The sequence below is a fragment of the Typha angustifolia genome, chromosome 11, assembly GCF_048772165.1.
Source record: "Typha angustifolia cultivar Huaian chromosome 11, ASM4877216v1, whole genome shotgun sequence".
NCBI classification, from domain to species: Eukaryota; Viridiplantae; Streptophyta; class Magnoliopsida; order Poales; family Typhaceae; genus Typha; species Typha angustifolia.
The window spans coordinates 6868202-6888556 of record NC_133249.1 but is presented as its reverse complement, the minus strand read 5'-3'; the positions used below and the strand labels follow the sequence as shown (position 1 = coordinate 6888556).

The 20355-nt window shown below is 37.8% G+C and overlaps 3 protein-coding genes across 3 annotated transcripts; all 3 read left to right on the top strand.

Moving 5' to 3' along the window:
• Positions 1-269: 269 nt before the first annotated feature.
• LOC140770866 (agmatine coumaroyltransferase-2-like) lies at positions 270-1900 on the top strand. Its single transcript, XM_073112179.1, has one exon. The coding sequence runs from the start codon at positions 348-350 to the stop codon at positions 1737-1739; it is 1392 nt and encodes a 463-aa protein (XP_072968280.1). The 5' UTR covers positions 270-347; the 3' UTR covers positions 1740-1900.
• A 5624-nt stretch (positions 1901-7524) lies between these two features.
• On the top strand, positions 7525-9226 carry LOC140770854 (agmatine coumaroyltransferase-2-like). Its single transcript, XM_073112162.1, has one exon. It carries the CDS (start codon positions 7606-7608, stop codon positions 8995-8997), a length of 1392 nt encoding a protein of 463 aa, XP_072968263.1. The 5' UTR covers positions 7525-7605; the 3' UTR covers positions 8998-9226.
• A 5900-nt stretch (positions 9227-15126) lies between these two features.
• Positions 15127-16518, top strand: LOC140769874 (agmatine coumaroyltransferase-2-like). Its single transcript, XM_073110762.1, has one exon. It carries the CDS (start codon positions 15127-15129, stop codon positions 16516-16518), a length of 1392 nt encoding a protein of 463 aa, XP_072966863.1.
• Positions 16519-20355: the final 3837 nt, after the last annotated feature.

Sequence of the window (20355 nt, the reverse complement as noted above, 5' to 3'; positions counted from 1 at the left end):
TTTCAGACTGACGCCCCATAAAATTGACCCCACTTTAGTCGAGAGCAACTAATACGCAGCTTAATGTCAACTAAGCTACATCGGAAGTATCATTATATAGATAGAAGTCCGCAAGGACCGCCGGAAAGCATTGAAAGGGTCAATATATTACAATACTATCTTCCATTTTCTACTTGTTTCAACTGCTGCCAACTTTGACACGGGCACTTAATTCTTCACTATATAGTCCTTAGTCACTCGACGCACAAACATCACAACCAACAGAACAAGCTTAGATAGCCTTGTAACTAACACATAAGTTATCATTTACTGAATTGTTACCACAACTAGCTCTTCCAGGTTTAGAGATGGAAGTGAAGATTGAGAGCTCAAGACTCCTCAAGCCTGCCTACGAGGGTATTGATGATCCTCATTCCAGTACCACCCCTGAACTTGTCAAGTTGAGTCTCTTCGACAAGGTAACCGACGACGCCCACTTCGCTGCCATCTGCGCCTTCCGTGCACCCAACCCTCCCAACTCCGTGTGGGAGAGCAGCCTCGCCAAAGTCCTCACCACCTTCAGGGAATGGGCCGGGAGACTCGGAGAGGACGCCGATGGGAATCCTGCCATCATCCTCAACGACGAGGGAGTGAGATTCGTTCAGGCCTCGGTGGATGCAATCCACGACGATGTCATGACATCCGAACCGTCGCCGGCGCTGCTCGGCCTACATCCGAGCCCATGGGGTGTGGAGGAGTTGGCCCAGGTTCAACTCACACGTTTTGCTTGCGGAACACTTGTCGTGGGATTCACCTTCCACCACAAGCTTGGCGATGGCTACGGAACCACCCACTTTCTAGTCTCATGGGCAAGCGCATGTCGAGGTGTGGACATCGGCGCAGGCCCAATGCATGACCGCACGAGTTTCTTCGCACCCCGAGACCCGCCTCAAATTGAATTTGAGCATCGTATGGCGGAGTACAGGCCCAAGGGGACTAGGTTCCTCTCCGGATACAAGCCGACGGAGGAGACTGTCGTTCACAGGGTGCACTTCACAAAAGAATTCATCGCCAAGCTGAAGGCCAAGGTCTCTTCAAGGGCTAATACCAAGTACAGCACATTCGAGAGCTTGATGGCTCACCTGTGGAGGACGGTGACGATGGCTCGCGGCGTTGAGGCCGGGGAGACCACTCGCCTTCGCATAGCCGTGAACGGCCGCCACAGGATGGACCCGGAGGTTCCTGAAGAGTATTTCGGCAACTTGGTCTTATGGGCATATTGCAGCAGCAAGGTTGGCGAGCTCGTCAATAGTCCGTTGCATTACGCGGCTGACGTCATCCATAGCCAGGTCACCAGGTTGAATGATCGCTACTTTAGGTCCTTCATAGACTTTGCGAGCTCCAAAGTAGTGGAGGAGGAGGATCTTGTACCATTGACGGATCCGGATGCCGAGGCCTTGTATCCGGACGTGGACGTAAACAGCTGGCTAGGGTTTCCGATGAGGTTCATGGACTTCGGTGGGGGCAAGCCTTTCTATTTCATTCCGTCCTACTTCCCTATGGAAGGGCTGCTATTTGTCGTGCCTTCTTTCTTCGGAGAAGATGGAAGCGTTGATGCCTATGTGCCATTATTTGAGAGCAATCTTCCTACTTTCCAGAATATTTGTTACTCCTTGGATGATAAGATCGAGACCCAGACTAGTGCTAAAAGCTGCAGTTTGGAGAAACCAGTTGCTGCCTTGATGGCTGGCACTAGTTGAACATGAACAGGCCAAGTGAGAGGACGACAAGTGCTATATGTAATAAGAATGATTAATTCTTTTGAATAGAATATTTGTGTTTTTTTATCCTTGTTAATGGCAAACTTTACTAGTTTGGGAGATATGTCAAGAATATGAAAAAAGAATGGTTTGTTGTATTTTGTGATACTGTAATAGAAATCATTTCTTTTAAATAATTTAATGAATGAAATTACTTGAATTAATTTACAAATCATTTCTTTTAAATAATTTTGTCATCATAACTAACTACAATTTATTCAGATACGGAGGATGTTGGAAAAAAGAAAAAATGAATAAATTAACATTAATTAAACAATTTAAAGCAATCACCATATAGCTACTACAATATTTATATAAAAAAATTACTTTTCTCTATAGCTTAAGCTTTTAACATAGTTAGTAAATTAACATAATATCATAACAAGAGGCCACAGGTTGAAATTATGCAATGCCCATTTTTGTCTAAAAATATAAAACCATCGTCTATTTAACTTTTGTCAACTTCTTTGATTTATCAAGATATCTCAAGCCTTACTACTGTTAATATAAGTATTTTTAACAGTTTTTGTTATCATTGTCCTCTTCAATATCTAATTTGTTAATAAACCATAAACCCTATATATACTATTGTTGGTATATCTTATTTTAAACATGATCATCTTCGTATATACTTACTAATGTTTAAGTTCCGTTTGTACTCTATATTTGATCATTCTCTCAAAATATCTATCGTTACTTAAATCAAATTTGAAACTTCCGACAATCTGCAAATCATGTTCATATAAAAGTGCAAAAGTGTATTTTTAACCCTAAAAGTAAAACACCATATGAATTATGAGAAGGTCGAAACTTAGTTATAAATTTTGAAGAGTGTGGGGGGTGCCTACCAAAGGTTACTAGTTCAATTCCTAAAAGAACAAAAGTTAGACCTAAAACTATTAATTGTATATTCATTAATTATGCTCATAATAATAATACATATTGATTTCTATTTCACAAATTAGATAATTATGAGGTACATGAAAATACAATTAGTCTAGGAGTGTGTCATTTCTTAAGAACATATTTTCATGTAAATCTACATTGGAATTAAGTTCCCTAAAAAACTTATGAAATGTAGCAAGAGACAAACATAACCTAAAGTCCGTACTTGAAGTAAATGATATCTAGTAATTTGCATATATTGTGATAGTCAATTGGCTATAAGAAAGGATATAATCACATATACAATGGCAAGTCACAACGTATACATCGTGGAGACAAACTATACAACAATTGAACTTAACAGTTATATATTACAAATCCATTAAAAAAAGATTGAAAAAAAAAATTAAGTTTATTGTTCATCGAGGGGAATGGATTTAAAGTCAAGCACCAAGAGTAAGGATACAATGGCAACACAACCTAATTGATTAAAGGTCCCAAGGTTTAGGTTCAAAGAGAATTATTTTCTATACTTTTTCTATGATGACATAGTAATAAACTTGTATGTTACGATCCGACCACATGAGTTAAGTCGAGTAAAGTAAGTTAGCTTTATCTTATTATTTTAAATTTTAAATAAATTAGATAATCTACATGTGGAAACAATCCATTATGACTCTATTCTTATAAATAGGAGTCGTAGAATAAAGATTAAGTTAAGTTATTTTATTATCTCGTCTTTATCTTTATCATAGCTGTTAGATCATTCTTATCCTTCTAAGAGTAGATCATAGTCGTAGAACCTCTCAAGTTTCTAAACTCTAGTACCATCTTTCTCTAGCAACCACTCTATTATACGATCGTCCACCACCACCACCCTTGACCGTCTGCCCCCCCTCCAACAACAATTGCAACATCGATTATTTACCTTTCTGTCATATTTGACCTTGCTTCACTATTTTATTTATATCTTTTCATCTAGACCATTGATTTAGGTGAAATTAGAGCCCTTAAAATCCTAACTTACAAGGCTGGTTAATATGTGATTAAGACAAACGAGGAGGGATCAACCATAGAGGACCATGAAATCATCTCTGTTCCTATGAGAGTTTTTCCACCACTAGCAACAATCGACGACTAGTCGTCAGCGTGGGCAAAGACATTTTTTAAAGAATTTTTGGCCAAATTGAAGGAGAGCTTCGAAAAGATTGTAAAGGAGATCCAAACTATCATCAATGACTCAATCCAGGCCTTGATGGCAGTTCTCCTAGCCTACCACTACCAATCCACACCGCTAGCACTACTAGCAATGGCGAAAATAGCCCAACCATGGCCATCAACTTCAAACCATAAGAGAGGTGGACAAGAGACACAATCATCTACCAAAATCCCTCCTTCGGTCAAGGAGGAGCACCTTCCATCCCTGTGAGCCTACAGCTGTAGTTACGCTTAAGCAACCGATAGAGATGACCCCCGAGTCATCTTTTTTACCTGCGGTAGGAGCTAGGGACAAAAACCTTAGCTTCCCGCTGGCGGCCATCTAGCCACTCCTGGCACCCACTGCCAAGTTCGGTACCTTCCATAGGACACCTACACCAAAGCTAGGCCGACAACAGCCACAATAGAAAGCCCAAAGAGCGTCGTCGATGACCTTCCTCACTACACCAAAACCACGACATGTGGCTTCAAGTTTGGTATTCTAGCGACCACCGACAGTCATGGTCGACCTTCTCGAGCCGAATGCCACCTAATGGTGTCCACCATAGCTGCCAAAGACCACCGCTTGGTCGAACCCAACAGGCACGCTCACGACGTTATTGCTTGAGCAAGGCCATGGCGTGGTGGCTTTCATAGGCCTCGCGGTCACCACGACTCCACGACAATTGGACTACGACCACCAACTATAACCACCGAGGGCTAAAGGATCACCGATAATGCTTCATGGCCACCCTTGCTTCAACTTGAGCCTGAGCTTGATAATGGGCTTCCACTACCGCTCTGCCACCGCAAGGACCACCTAGAGGTCGACTGCTAGTGGCCCACAACCTTGTCCAGCCACCGCTGGTGCCCATATAGCCCATAACAATGCCCCTCGGTCGAAATCTAATTTCGGCCCTAGGGTTAGGTGTTTGGTTATTGAGTAGGAGAGATGAAGTGCACGTATCTTGAGGCATGCTAAACTTTTGCAATCTAGTTCAATCAACTTGCACAAACTAGTTTGGAGACCATGAGCATAACTTGGAGCTCGAGGACAACTGCTGGAATGAACCTGTGGGCTCACACTGTTATACTGAGTCATATTTGCATGCAGACTCGTGGGCCTATGAGCACGATGTAAACTTGAAGATCCAGCTCGCATATTGGTCACCTTGAGAACAAGGTGTTGGAAATATGGTGGATTATTATGATCCGACCAAATGGGTTAAGTCGACTTAAGTCGAGTAAAATCAAGTTAGTTAGTTTTTGATAGGTACAAACATCCTCTTCAATGTCTGGATCGGGTGCAGGAAAGTAGTTCGCACAACCGATGGAAAATATTCATAAATTATTCTTTCGTAGTTAGAAAATTATAAACTAAGGGTGATAGATCCATAACTTCCTAATCTATATTTTTAGTATTTACACCCTTTACAGATTCAGATTGCAACTGGGATGAAAATACGCAAGAGTTAGGGTCATGGTGGTGGTGACGGTCGAGGTGATGATAAGGTTATGAATGATAGTGGAGATGATGGTAGATGGTTTGTAGAGTTTAAGGGATAAGGATGAAGGGGGAGAAGTGGCCGAGATCTCAAAGAGGAGGAAGGACTCGATGGACGAGGGAGGTTAGAAGAACATTGACGTCGAGATGGCGCATGGCTAAAGCTTGAAGGAAGGCGAAAGGAGATTAGGGTAGAGAGGATAGAAGGGAGATAGAAATTAATACTCATTCATCATAATGATTTTAGTTGTCATCCTAACCTTAAGAGGCTAACCAAACAAGCCAAAATGATAATTATCAACCCTAAAAACAGTAGACTCTCGTCGATCATGTTCGAACGGGGCCGAGCGCATTTGAATGCACATCTTGCGTCCTTTGTCAATCTGAACGCCTATAGGTGTTCATAAGGGCGTTTAGACATGCCCTCTTCCGCATTCAAACGCGAACTAAAGAAATCTTATTTTTTTGAAAATAAACAACTATTACAATAAGAAAAGACTTCAGCAAAATGTATTAGTTTTATCCTATTATTTTAAATTTTAAATAAATTGGATAATCTATATGTGAATCGGATTTGCTAGGATCTTCTCCTATAAATAGTAGTCATGTATTGATTAGGGGAATCATGAAATGAAGATTAGGTTAAGATATTTTATTAGTTATTTTATCTTATATTTATCTTTACCATAGCCGTTAGATCATCTTTATTTTTCTAAGAATAGATTATAGCTGTGGAACCTCCTAAGCTTTCAAATCCTAGCCAGTATCTTCCTCTAGCAATCACCTTATTATACAGCCATCCACTACTTTCTTTGGACGTCCACCACCTTCCGACAACCGCCGCAACGTTGATTATTTACTGTTCATCCCTATTTGACTTTGCTCCACTATTTTACTTATATCATTTCATCTAAACCTCTTGTTAAGGTGAAAGTAAAGTTATTAGAACCTTAACTCATGAAGTTACCACCACATAAAATATTTTAATTTTCTTATATCAGAATCAATCTACATATGATGCATAACATTGTACTAATTGTTAGAGTAAGCAATACTTCTAATGACTTTTATATCTTAGAAACTAATTAAAGTATAGTAAAATACTTTTATTAAGAGGTATAATATCAATAGACACAACATATAGAATCAGTGGTATTGAAAAGGAGCCATATGAGTACTATTGCCTGTGTTTAAATAAAAAATTAAATAGTTTCAGATATCATATTCATTGGTTACTGAATTGATCTGATAATACTTCACTAGGGAAGATTGAAAGCTAGGAGATACCTAAACTAATATAGTAAATTCTTGTTGTACTCTTAATCATATCTATATTTCATATGTATTTATATCCAATTCATTCGTGTGGGAGACCGTGGGAACAATCTTTTATTTAGAACATGAATTTCATATAAACTTTGAGCCCAAATTTAAATGGGATCCACATATTATTAATAATAAATTAATGATAAAATTAAAATAGCTCAAAAAGTGTTTTAGATGTCATATATTTATTTATTTAAACTCATAAAAGGAACTGAATAAAAATTAACTTTAAAATGACTATCATAGCAAAAGATTACAAGTGTCTTAACAACAAGCCCCATAATAGAAGAGAAGAATATTAAAATTGTTTGGGGGAAGTGTTAAAAATTGAAAAGCGCATTATCCAAAGGATACGAGCAAGAATAAGACAAGCAAGACTTGACCAGTTAAATTAAAAAAAATTATTGACCAGTCAATATATTGCAGACCATTATTTCTTCTTCTTTGTTACTGCAGATCGACTATTATTGAAATGGATCGAGACGGCTTGCAGATTATTTGATAGGTTTTAACTTTTCAACGAAAAACGTCTATTCCTGTAATCTTGTATCAGACGGACGCCCCATAAAATTGACCCCACTTTAGTCGAGAGCAACTAATACGCAGCTTAATGTCAACTAAGCTACATCGGAAGTATCATTATATAGATAGAAGTCCGCAAGGACTGCCCGAAAGCATTGAAAGGGTCAATATATTACAATACTATCTTCCATTTTTTACTTGTTTCAACTGCTGCCAACTTTGACACGGGCACTTAATTCCTCACTATATAGTCCTTAGTCACTCGACGCACAAACATCACAACCAACAGAACAAGCTTAGATAGCCTTGTAACTAACACATAAGTTATCATTTGCTGAATTGTTACCACAACTAGCTCTTCCAGGTTGAGAGATGGAAGTGAAGATTGAGAGCTCAAGACTCCTCAAGCCTGCCTACGAGGGTATTGATGATCCTCATTCCAGTACCACCCCTGAACTTGTCAAGTTGAGCCTCTTCGACAAGGTAACCGACGACGCCCACTTCGCTGCCATCTGCGCCTTCCGTGCACCCAACCCTCCCAACTCCGTGTGGGAGAGCAGCCTCGCCAAAGTCCTCACCACCTTCAGGGAGTGGGCCGGGAGACTCGGAGAGGACGCCGATGGGAATCCTGCCATCATCCTCAACGACGAGGGAGTGAGATTCGTGGAGGCCTCGGTGGATGCAATCCACGACGATGTCATGACATCCGAGCCGTCGCCGGCGCTGCTCGGCCTACATCCGAGCCCATGGGGTGTGGAGGAGTTGGCCCAGGTTCAACTCACACGTTTTGCTTGCGGAACACTTGTCGTGGGATTCACCTTCCACCACAAGCTTGGCGATGGCTATGGAACCACCCACTTTCTAGTCTCATGGGCAAGCGCATGTCGAGGTTTGGACATCGGCGCAGGCCCAATGCATGACCGCACGAGTTTCTTCGCACCCCGAGACCCGCCTCAAATTGAATTTGAGCATCGTATGGCGGAGTACAGGCCCAAGGGGACTAGGTTCCTCTCCGGATACAAGCCGACGGAGGAGACTGTCGTTCACAGGGTGCACTTCACAAAAGAATTCATCGCCCAGCTGAAGGCCAAGGTCTCTTCAAGGGCTAATACCAAGTACAGCACATTCGAGAGCTTAATGGCTCACCTGTGGAGGACGGTGACGATGGCTCGCGGCGTTGAGGCCGGGGAGACCACCCGCCTTCGCATAGCCGTGAATGGCCGCCACAGGATGGACCCCGAGGTTCCTGAAGAGTATTTCGGTAACTTGGTCTTATGGGCATATTGCAGCAGCAAGGTTGGCGAGCTCGTCAATAGTCCGTTGCATTACGCGGCCGAGGTCATCCATAGCCAGGTCACCAGGTTAAATGATCGCTACTTTAGGTCCTTCATAGACTTTGCGAGCTCCAAAGTAGTGGACGAGGAGGATCTAGTACCGTTGACTGATCCGGATGCCGAGGCCTTGTATCCGGACGTGGACGTAAACAGCTGGCTAGGGTTTCCGATGCGGTTCATGGACTTCGGTGGGGGCAAGCCTTTCTATTTCATTCCGTCCTACTTCCCCATGGAAGGACTGCTATTTGTCGTGCCTTCTTTCTTCGGAGAAGATGGAAGCGTTGATGCCTATGTGCCCTTATTCAAAAGCAATCTTCCTACTTTCCAGAATATCTGTTTCTCCGTAGAAGATAAGATCGAGACCCAGACTTATGCTAACAGCTGTAGTTTGGAGCAACCAGTTGCTGCCCTGATGGCTGGCAATAGTTGAACATGAACAGGCCAAGTGAGAGGACGACAAGTGCTGATGCAATAAGAATGATTAATTCTTTTGAATATAATAGATGTATTTTTTTTCCTTATCATTGTTAATGACAAACCATGCTAGTTAGGCATAGATGTCATATAACACGAAAAGAAGAATGGTTTTGTTTGTATTCTGTAATATTGTAATAGAAATCATTTCTTTTAAATAATTTAATGAATGGAAATTATTTGAATTAACATATTTAAATGCTGTCATCATATCTAACTACTATTTATTCAGATATGGATGATGTTGGAAAAAAATAAATTAACATTAATTGAACAATTTACACAATCACCTCAGAGCTACTAGAATATTAATATAAAAATAACTATTCTCTATAGCTTAAGCTTTTAAAGTAGTTAGTAAATTAACACAATATTATAATAAGAGGTCGCATGCTGAAATTATACAGTACCCATTTTTGTCTAAAAATATAAAACCTCTGTCAATTTAAGTTTCGTCAACTTCTTAGGTTTATCGAGATATCTCAAGCCTTACTACTATTAATATAAGTATTTGTAACAGTTTTGGTTATCATTGTCTTCTTTGTTCATCTAATTTGTTAGTAAACAATAAACCCCATATATACTATTGTTGGTTCATTGTATTTTAAACGTTCATCTTCGTATATACTTACTACTGTTTAAGTTCCATTCGTACTCTATATTTGATCATTCTCTCAAAATATTGATCATTATTTAAATCAAATGTGAAACTTCTGACAATAAATGATGCAAATCATGCTCCTATTAAAGTGCAAAAGTGTATTAGTGGGTTATATTTTTAACCTTAAAAGTAAAAGAAGATTTAATTTATGAGGTCGATGGTCGTAAAAGAAGTCAAGATTCAGATCCAAGAAGTAGAGCAATTCGCTCAAGTGGGTAGGAACTCCTATAGATCATACTTAAAATCAAATCAAGATTCTAAATAACTATTACTTGTGAAATCTTGGGGTATATAGGAAACTTAGACCGTCTAAATAGAGAAGATATAAAATGTTAAATCTAAGTCAAATTAGCTAAGAAATGTCAAATCTTACTTGGTTTGAAAAGCGAAATCAAAATTGAAGCTAGATGACCAAAACAAAGTAATTAACGTAAATCATAAATCCGAAATAGAGTGGGAGCCAAAGAATCTAGACATGTAATTTTTTCAAATAAAAAAAAAGTCTCTTAATGATCATTAAAGAGAAAAAAAATCACAAATCTAATTAATATTTTAGATAAATCTATTTCACTTTCAAACTTAGTACAAGATTCTCCTATAATTATTGTAACTAGACTCTGGATGGTGGACTCTGGATGGCCTCAATTAAAGTCCCTCTCTTGCATAAACCTAAACAGTCTAAAGAAGATATGAAAAGTTAAATCTGAATCAAATTGGCTAACTTTATTTTATTCTACTTAATTAATGAAGTATAAAACCTCTAGTACTTATACATGCTGAATGTATGTGATTTAAAATTTGTTCAAATCAGTAATGAAAAAAATATATTATAATTAATAACAATTGTATAAGATACTATTATATGTATTCACTAAGAAGCAAAAACAAGACATTTGAAATGTTTATACATTTCAAAATTGAGATTGAGAATTAATTTAGCAGAAAAATCTAAATGCTAAGAAATGATAAATGTTGAATCACCATTTGCACAAATATTATTTAACATAGAATTATTTCTCAAATAACGACTCCTTAGACTCTATAGTAAAATGATATTCTTGACTATAAGAATAAAACTTTGAAAGAAATGATAAATGTCACGTTAATAAATTCCGACTTAAATTAGAATTCGTGGGGAGGAAGTTTTGCTTTCCGCATTCTCAATCAGTTACCTCATAAAAATTAGATAAAACACTATATGAATTATGAAAAAGTCGAAAACCTAGTTATAAATTCTGAAGAGTGTGGGGGTGCCTATTGGAGATTACAAGTTCAATTCCTAAAAGGACAAAAGTTGGACCTAAAACTATTAGTTGTATATTCATTAGTTATGCTCATAATAGTTATACATATTAATTTCTATTCTACAAATTAGATAATTCTAAGGTACACGAGAATACAATTAGTCTAGGATCGCGTCATTCCTTGAGAACATATTTTCATGTAAATCTACATCAAAATTAACTTCCCTAAATAAAACTTATCAAATGTAGCAAGAGATGAACATGGCCTAGAGTCCATGCTTGAAGAAAATGATATCTAGCAATATTTAAAGATATTCCTATCTGATCAAAACCTATATTAGTAATTTGCATATATTGTGACAATTAATTGACTATAAGAAGGGATATAGTGACATGTACAATGGCAAGTCATAACATATACATTGTGTACACGAACTTGCAACAATTGAGCTTAAAGAATAATATCGCAAATTTATTAAAGAAAGACTCAACAAAAAAAAATTAAGTTTATTGTTCATCTAGGGTAATGGATTTAAAGTCTAGAACCGAAAGTAAGGATACAATGGCAACACAACCTAATTGATTGATGGTCCCAAGATTTAGGTTCAAAAAGACAAACGAATTGTGAGGGCATTCTCTAAAATCGCTAAGGAATTATTTCCTACACTTTTTCTATGATGATATAGTAATAAACTTGTATATTACGATCCGACCACATGAGTTAAGTCGAGTCAAGTTAATTAGTTTTATCTTATTGTTTTGAATTTTAAATAAATCGGATAATCTACATGTGTATCCAATCCACTAGGACTCTATAATAAAAGTAGTCATGTGTTGATTAGGGGAATCGTGGAATAAAGATTAAGTTAAGTTATTTTATTATCTCGTCTTGGAGTATATCATAGCCGTAGAATCTCCTAAGCTTTCAAACCCGAGCAACCATCTTCCTCTAGCAGCCACATTACCATATGACCGTCCACCACCACCATTGGCCATCAGCCACCCTCCAACGACCGTCGCAAGATTAGTTATTTATTATTCTACCATATTTGATCTTGCTCTACTATTTTATTTATATCTTTTCATCAAGACCGTTGATTTAGGTGAAATTAGAGTCATTAGAACTCTAACTCAGGAGACTACCACCATATAGAATATCACAATTTTCTTATGTTCAAATTAGTTCAGATCTAGTGCGTAACATTAGTATCAGAGCCAACGTTCCTCTGAAGATGGTTAATATATGACTAAGACGAACAAGAACGGATCAACATGGAGGACTAATAACTCATCTCCGTTTCTATAGGGGTTTCTCCATCACCAGCAACTGTCGAAGATGTGCCGCTAGCATGGGCAAATATATTTTTTAAAGAATTTTTGTCTGAATTGAAGGAGAGCTCTAAAAGGATCGTGAAGGAGATCCAAACTGCCATCAAGGACTCAATCCAAGCCTTGATGGCAGTTCTCCTAGCTCACCATGGCCAACCAATGCTGCCAGTACTACTAGTTATGGCGAAAATAGCCCAACCATGCCAATCAACTTTAAACCATGAGGGAGGTGGAGGGGAGACCCAACAAACAATCAAAAACCCTCCGCTAGTGGAGGAGGAGCGCCTCACATCCCTGCAGGCCGAGCCCGCCACCGTAGTGATGTCTAAGCAGCTAACAAAGACGGCCTTCAGTCTTGGGATGAAAACCTTAGCTTCCCATCGGAGGCCATCCAGCAGCTCTCAACCCCTACCGCCAGATCCAGTCCCTTCCACAGGACCTCCACACCCGAGCTAGGCTGACGGTAGCCATAGTAGAAGGCTAGAAGAGCGCCATCGATGACCCATCTTGCTGCAACAAAACCACGGTAGGTGGCCACGAGTTTGGCATTCCAACGACCACTGACGGCCACAGTCAACTTCCTCGGGCCTACTGCCACCCAACGATGGCCACCGCAGCCGTCGGAGACCACTGCATGGTCGAACCTCATGGCCACGCTCGTAGCATTATTGCGGGTGGTTTCCATAGGCCTCACCGTCGCCATGGCTCTACAGGGTGGGACTACGACCACCAACCACAGCCACCGGGGGTTAAGGGACCCATCAACCATGCGCTATGGCCACCGTTGCTTCAACCCGAGCTTGAGCTTGATAATAGGCTTCCAGCGCTGCTCGCCATCACTTCGCCGCCACAAGGACCACCTAGAGGTCGAGTACCGGCGACCCACAACCTTATCTAGCTGCGGTCAATGCCCATAGCAGCGCCCCTAGGCCGAAATCTAATTTTAGCCATAGGGTTAGGTTTTTGGCTATTGAGTGGAAGATATGAAGTGCATGTATCTTGAGGCATGCTAAATCTTCGTGATTCGATTAGATCAACTTGCATGAACCAGTTAGGAGGTCATGAGCACAACTTGGAGCTCAAGGATGACCGGTGGAATGAACCTGTGGGCCCTTGCTATCGAACTGAGTTGTATCTACATGTAGACCTATAAGCCTATGAGCACAATGTTAACCGAAAGATCCAGCTCGCATACTAGTCACCTTAAGGATAAAGTGTTAGAAGCATGGTGGATTATTACAATCCGACCACATGGGTTAAGTCGAATCAAGTCGAGTAGAGTCAAGTTGGTTAGTTAGCTTTATCTTATTATTTTAAATTTAAATAAATTGAATAATCCGTATATAGATCCAATCTGTTAGGACTCTGTTCCTATAAATAGGAGTAGTTATATGTTGATCAGGGGAAATTTGGAATGAAGATTAAGTTAAGTTATTTCATTATCTCATATTTATCTTTACTATAGCCGTTAAATCATTCTTATCTTTTTAGAAGTAAATCATAATTGTAAAACCTCCTAAACTTTTAAATTTTAACCACCATCTTCATCTTTATTTAGCAGCCACCCTATGATACGGCTATCCACCACCACCCTTGGCCCTCTGCTACCCTCCGACGACCGTCGCAACGTTGGTTATTTACCATTATTTTCTATTTGAAATTGCTCCACTATTTTATTTATATCTTTTCATCCAGATCTCCTATTTAGGTAAAACTAAAGTCATTAGAACTCCAACTCACAAGGCTACTACCATATAAAATATCACAATTTCTTTATGTTCAGATCGATCCAAATTTGGTGCATAATATTATAGTAATTGTTAGAGTAAGCAATGCTTCTAATGACTCTTATACCTTAGAAACTAAGTGAAGTCTGGTGAGATACTTTTAATAAGAAGTATAAAATCAATGGACACAACATATAGAATCAATAGTATTAAAAAGGAGTCATATGAGTACTATTGCCTTTGTTTAAATAAAAAATTAAATAGTTTGAAACATCATGTTCATTAGTGAGTGAATAGATTCGATAATACTTTACTAGGGAAGATTAAAAGTTACGAGCTACCTAACCTAATATAGTAAATTTTTGTTGTACTCTCAATCAAGTCTAGATGAGAAAACTAAATAAAAATTGATTTAAAAAGACTATCGCAGCAATTAAAACTATCAAATTGAGACTTTGGCGAGCCATCGATTTAAAGATTACAAGTGTCTTAACAACAAGCCCCATAATAGAAGTGAAGAATATTAAAATTGTTTGGGGGAAGTGATAAAAATTTGAAAAGCGCATTATCCAAAGGATACGAGCAAAAATAAGACAAGCAAGACTTGACCAGTTAAATTAAAAAAAATTATTGACCAGTCAATAGTATTGCAGACCATTATTTCTCCTGCTTCTTTGTTAGTGCAGATCGACTATTATTAAAATGGATCGAAACGACTTGCAGATTATTTGATGGGTTTGAACTTTTCAACGAAAAACGTCTCTTCTTGTAATTTTGTTTCAGACTGACGCCCCATAAAATTGACCCCACTTTAGTCGAGAGCAACTAATACGCAGCTTAATGTCAACTAAGCTACATCGGAAGTATCATTATATAGATAGAAGTCCGCAAGGACCGCCCGAAAGATTTGAAAGGGTCAATATATTACAATACTATCTTCCATTTTTTACTTGTTTCAACTGCTGCCAACTTTGACACGGGCACTTAATTCTTCACTATATAGTCCTTAGTCACTCGACGCACAAACATCACAACCAACAGAACAAGCTTAGATAGCCTTGTAACTAACACATAAGTTATCATTTACTGAATTGTTACCACAACTAGCTCTTCCAGGTTTAGAGATGGAAGTGAAGATTGAGAGCTCAAGACTCCTCAAGCCTGCCTACGAGGGTATTGATGATCCTCATTCCAGTACCACCCCTGAACTTGTCAAGTTGAGTCTCTTCGACAAGGTAACCGACGACGCCCACTTCGCTGCCATCTGCGCCTTCCGTGCACCCAACCCTCCCAACTCCGTGTGGGAGAGCAGCCTCGCCAAAGTCCTCACCACCTTCAGGGAGTGGGCCGGGAGACTCGGAGAGGACGCCGATGGGAATCCTGCCATCATCCTCAACGACGAGGGAGTGAGATTCGTGGAGGCCTCAGTGGATGCAATCCACGACGATGTCATGACATCCGAGCCGTCGCCGGCACTGCTCGGCCTACATCCGAGCCCATGGGGTGTGGAGGAGTTGGCCCAGGTTCAACTCACACGTTTTGCTTGCGGAACACTTGTCGTGGGATTCACCTTCCACCACAAGCTTGGCGATGGCTACGGAACCACCCACTTTCTAGTCTCATGGGCAAGCGCATGTCGAGGTTTGGACATCGGCGCAGGCCCAATGCATGACCGCACGAGTTTCTTCGCACCCCGAGACCCGCCTCAAATTGAATTTGAGCATCGTATGGCGGAGTACAGGCCCAAGGGGACTAGGTTCCTCTCCGGATACAAGCCGACGGAGGAGACTGTCGTTCACAGGGTGCACTTCACAAAAGAATTCATCGCCAAGCTGAAGGACAAGGTCTCTTCAAGGGCTAATACCAAGTACAGCACATTCGAGAGCTTGATGGCTCACCTGTGGAGGACGGTGACGATGGCTCGCGGCGTTGAGGCCGGGGAGACCACTCGCCTTCGCATAGCCGTGAACGGCCGCCACAGGATGGACCCGGAGGTTCCTGAAGAGTATTTCGGCAACTTGGTCTTATGGGCATATTGCAGCAGCAAGGTTGGCGAGCTCGTCAATAGTCCGTTGCATTACGCGGCTGAGGTTATCCATAGCCAGGTCACCAGGTTGAATGATCGCTACTTTAGGTCCTTCATAGACTTTGCGAGCTCCAAAGTAGTGGAGGAGGAGGATCTAGTACCGTTGACGGATCCGGATGCCGAGGCCTTGTATCCGGACGTGGACGTAAACAGTTGGCTAGGGTTTCCGATGCGCTTCATGGACTTCGGTGGGGGCAAGCCTTTCTATTTCATTCCGTCCTACTTCCCCATGGAAGGACTGCTATTTGTCGTGCCTTCTTTCTTCGGAGAAGATGGAAGCGTTGATGCCTATGTGCCCTTATTTGAGAGCAAGCTTCCTACATTTCAGAACATTTGCTACTCCTTAGAAGATAAGATAGAGATGGAGACATATGGTAATAGCTGCAGTTTGGACAAACCAGTTGCTGCCTTGATGGCTGGCACTAGTTGAACTTGAACAGGCCAAGTTAGAGGACGAGAAGTGCTGATGCAATAAGAATGATTAATTCTTTTGAATATGATAGATATGCTTTTTTTTTGTCATCGTTAATGACAAACTATTCTAGTTAGGCATAGATGTCAAATAACACGAAGAGAAGAATGGTTTTGTTTGTATTCTGTAATATTGTAATAGAAATCATTTCTTTTAAATAATTTAATGAATGGAAATTATTTGAATTAACATGATTATTTCTCAAACGTCTCAAACGTGATTATTTCTGTTTTTTAACCTTAAGAAACCAAAACTAGCATGATATATGTTTCCTTAACTTAAGACTATTTACTTATGTGAAGTGATCATTTCTATGTAGTATCAAATTTTATTGTCAATGTTACCGAATGACATTTTAAGCACACTTTTTTTTAAAAGTTTGATATCTCAAATCTTTAAATCTTCTGAAACAATAAATAATGTCTACTATCTTATGGGAGTGATTTACACCCAAAAAGCCTCTCAGTTTTTCAATTTATAGAAATAGGTTTCTCCCATTATCGAATTATAATTTTGAGTCTTCTTTACTAATTAAGCCCAATTTATTCTTTCTCTAACTCAACCCAACCATTTTATCTAATTTATTAATAATTTAAATATCTAAATCCTCAAAATCCTTTTCTTTTCTTTTCTTTTAGTTATTTTTTTCACACATATCAAATTGATTTTTTTCTTCTTATCATCAACCCCAACATTCTCTCTTATGCATCGAGCCTGTCTTCCTCTTCCTCCTTTCTTCTTTTTTGCACCCGTGAGTGCTTTGCCTTCTGCCCGCACCATCTTGAAGGTTTCTACTCTCTCATGAGTAACTATCATCACACTGTTGTTGCTTTGTTTCTTTTCTTTTTTTTTTATTCTTCTTGCAATTTTACTCATTATATTCAAATTGAGTTTGATATTTGTTTCAAAACTCATTTGGTCATTTGTGAAGTTTTTGTAAAGTAATTCTTCTTGAGTTCTATTTTCTCATTTTTTATTTCTTTAAATTTAATTATTTGAGTGACCTCTTGCTGATCTCTTTTGTTATGTCTATTTTAAGGATTTGGTGTGAAGTAATTTAGTTAATTTATTTTTATACTAAGACTCTTTGGTACTTTTTAATACCTTCTTCCTTGATTTACAAATCCTATTAGCTAGACTTTTGTTTCCTTTTATATATATTTTTTTTCTTTTTTGTATTTTTCTAGCTATGTCTCGATCAGATAAGCTGACTCATATAGTTTGTTCTTTAGCTTTTCTCCTAATTTTAAATGATGTACAAAGTAAGATATTATAAATATTTTATATTGTTTTGCTTAATTGAAATTTGCGATGGAGGTCTCTCTCCTTCATAGTTCTCTTCTCTTCTTTTTAATTATTTTTTAATTATTTTTGTTTGATCTTATATCTCCTTGGCAATGATCCAAGATAAAAATAGCAAGGCAATCAGATAATACAATAATAGGAATTACAAAAGAAATATAAGTGAGAAAGAATAGTGAAATATGACTCCTAAAAAGGGAAACAGTTTGAAGGAAAAAGTTTGATACTTATTTCAATAATTCTAATAAAATGTCATTTCTTAAGAAACATGTGACTAAATTTTTGGATACCCTCAGAGAAAGTTATATCACTAACAATGAGCACAATAACATCAGAAAAATACTAGAGATATAATATGAGTTAAAGAAAGATAGATGAGCCAATTTGATACGTAACTTATAAACTTTATTCATATTTGGTACGCTATACTCTTTTAATATTTTTAAATCCTCTTAATATTTCTCTTGAACTACCACCATCATATGATGCAATAATTATACTACTATCAATAAGCAACAAGTAGTTCATATTCTTACTCGTCATATGATATTATATGTGTTTGTCAATAAATACTCTATCATAAGTGGTTAGCAAATCCGGCTACATACTTAATGATGATTCTAGTATTTTATTATAAAAAGTGATACAAATTTCTAGAAGATGAGTGCATAAATGTTGTTAAACAGATACAGACCTTTTAATTTGGACATAATATTATGTAGTTTTTTTAATTTTTTGTTGCTAAGGAAATAGATACAAATTTCTACAATCTCAATGTATTAATTTCTAAAACATGAGTGCAATATTTTTGATCTTCTATTAGTTTTTTTTAACTTCTGAAAGATGAGTACATTCAGTTTGTTAAACATATACAAATTTTTAATTTGTGTAAATATGTGTTTATAGTATAGTGATATTTTTACTTTCATTTAGGGCTGGATACCTACCTTGTTAAAAACTGTAGATATATTGTGCATAGTTGATGCGTATAAATTACATAAGTGATGCATGATGTTTTCTGTAAAATCTCAATACATATCTTGTTTAAAATTATAGCATATATTTTACATAGGCGATGCATATAAATTATATAGGTGATGTATGACGTTTTTTATGAAACCTCAATGCGTAACTCTTTTTAAATTAGATCCCAAATTTTGCATACACAATATGTATAAATTACATAAATGATGTGTGATTTTTTTATGAAATCTCAATACATACCTTGTTTAAAATTCGCAATGTACATTTTGAATAGGCGATACGTATAAATTACATAAGTGATGCATGGCGTATTTTATAAAACTTGATATGGATCTTGTTTATAATTATAATGTATATTTTGCATAGTCGACATGTATAAGTTAAACATGTGATACGTGTTACTTTTTTATTAAGTCTAGATGCATACCTCGTTCAACCATATAGCGTATATTAAGTATAGTAAATACGTGTAAATTATATATTTCACATATTTGTATTTTAAAATTTGTGAGTGTTAATTTATCAAGAGGATTGATTTCTATTCTATTTAATATCATGTTAATTTTTTTTTAAAGTTTTGATGCATACTTTGACTAAAATTTTTGTCCATGTTTTGTATACTCTTTAAGAATACTTTATATAAGTGATGTGTATAATTTTTACTAGGTTTAGATGCATACCTAGACTAATATAATAGTGTTAGATCTAAAATATATGCAATCTTTCACTATCGTCTTATCCCCTTAATATTTGGCAAATAAGCCTAAGGATGATATGTTTATCTTAAATTTTATTTTCTTAACATTTTATCTTTTTACACAACTATATATTTTATTACTTAAAAAAATTCTTTTTGCCAATTTATATAGGTGATAAGCAAAAAAATTTCATCATTATCAATGCATAACTTACTTAAATTTAAAGCACACATTTTGTATAGACTGGCGTTTAATTTACATGGGTGATGCGTAAAATTTTTTCATTATTGTCAATGCATACCATAGTTTCCAATTTCGACCGATCCCGATCCGGTTTCGGCTGTAGGCGGCTGTAGCAGGCAGCTGTCTACTGCTAACCTAGTTGCAGCTATTGCTGTCAGCAGCAGCTAGAGAGAGAGAGGGAGAGAGAGAGAGTGAGGGAGAGAAAGGGAAAGAGAGAGGGAAAAAGGAAAAGAGAGCGAGGGAGAGGGAAAGAAAAAAAGAGAAGGTATGAGAGAGAGGGGGAAAAAGGAAGAGAGAGTGAGGGAGAAAGAAAGATAAAAAAAAAGAGGGTGAGAAAGAGAGAGAGAAAGATAGAAAAAAAAAGAGTGTGGGAAAGAATGGATACTTCAGACTAACAATTAGAGGGATAGGAAAGAAGAGGGGGAGGAAAAAATATTTTTACTTTTTAAGCTTTATATGTGAGTAATTATTATTTTTAATTTTCTTATAATTGTTTCTAAATTTTTAGAAATTTCTCAACATTTTTAATAATATATAGAATTTTATTTTATTAAAATAGTCTGATCCG

Coding starts and splice junctions, on each gene's coding strand:
- LOC140769874 (XM_073110762.1), top strand. CDS start 15,127: ATGGAAGTGAAGATTGAGAGCTCAAGACTCCTCAAGCCTGCCTACGAG.
- LOC140770854 (XM_073112162.1), top strand. CDS start 7,606: ATGGAAGTGAAGATTGAGAGCTCAAGACTCCTCAAGCCTGCCTACGAG.
- LOC140770866 (XM_073112179.1), top strand. CDS start 348: ATGGAAGTGAAGATTGAGAGCTCAAGACTCCTCAAGCCTGCCTACGAG.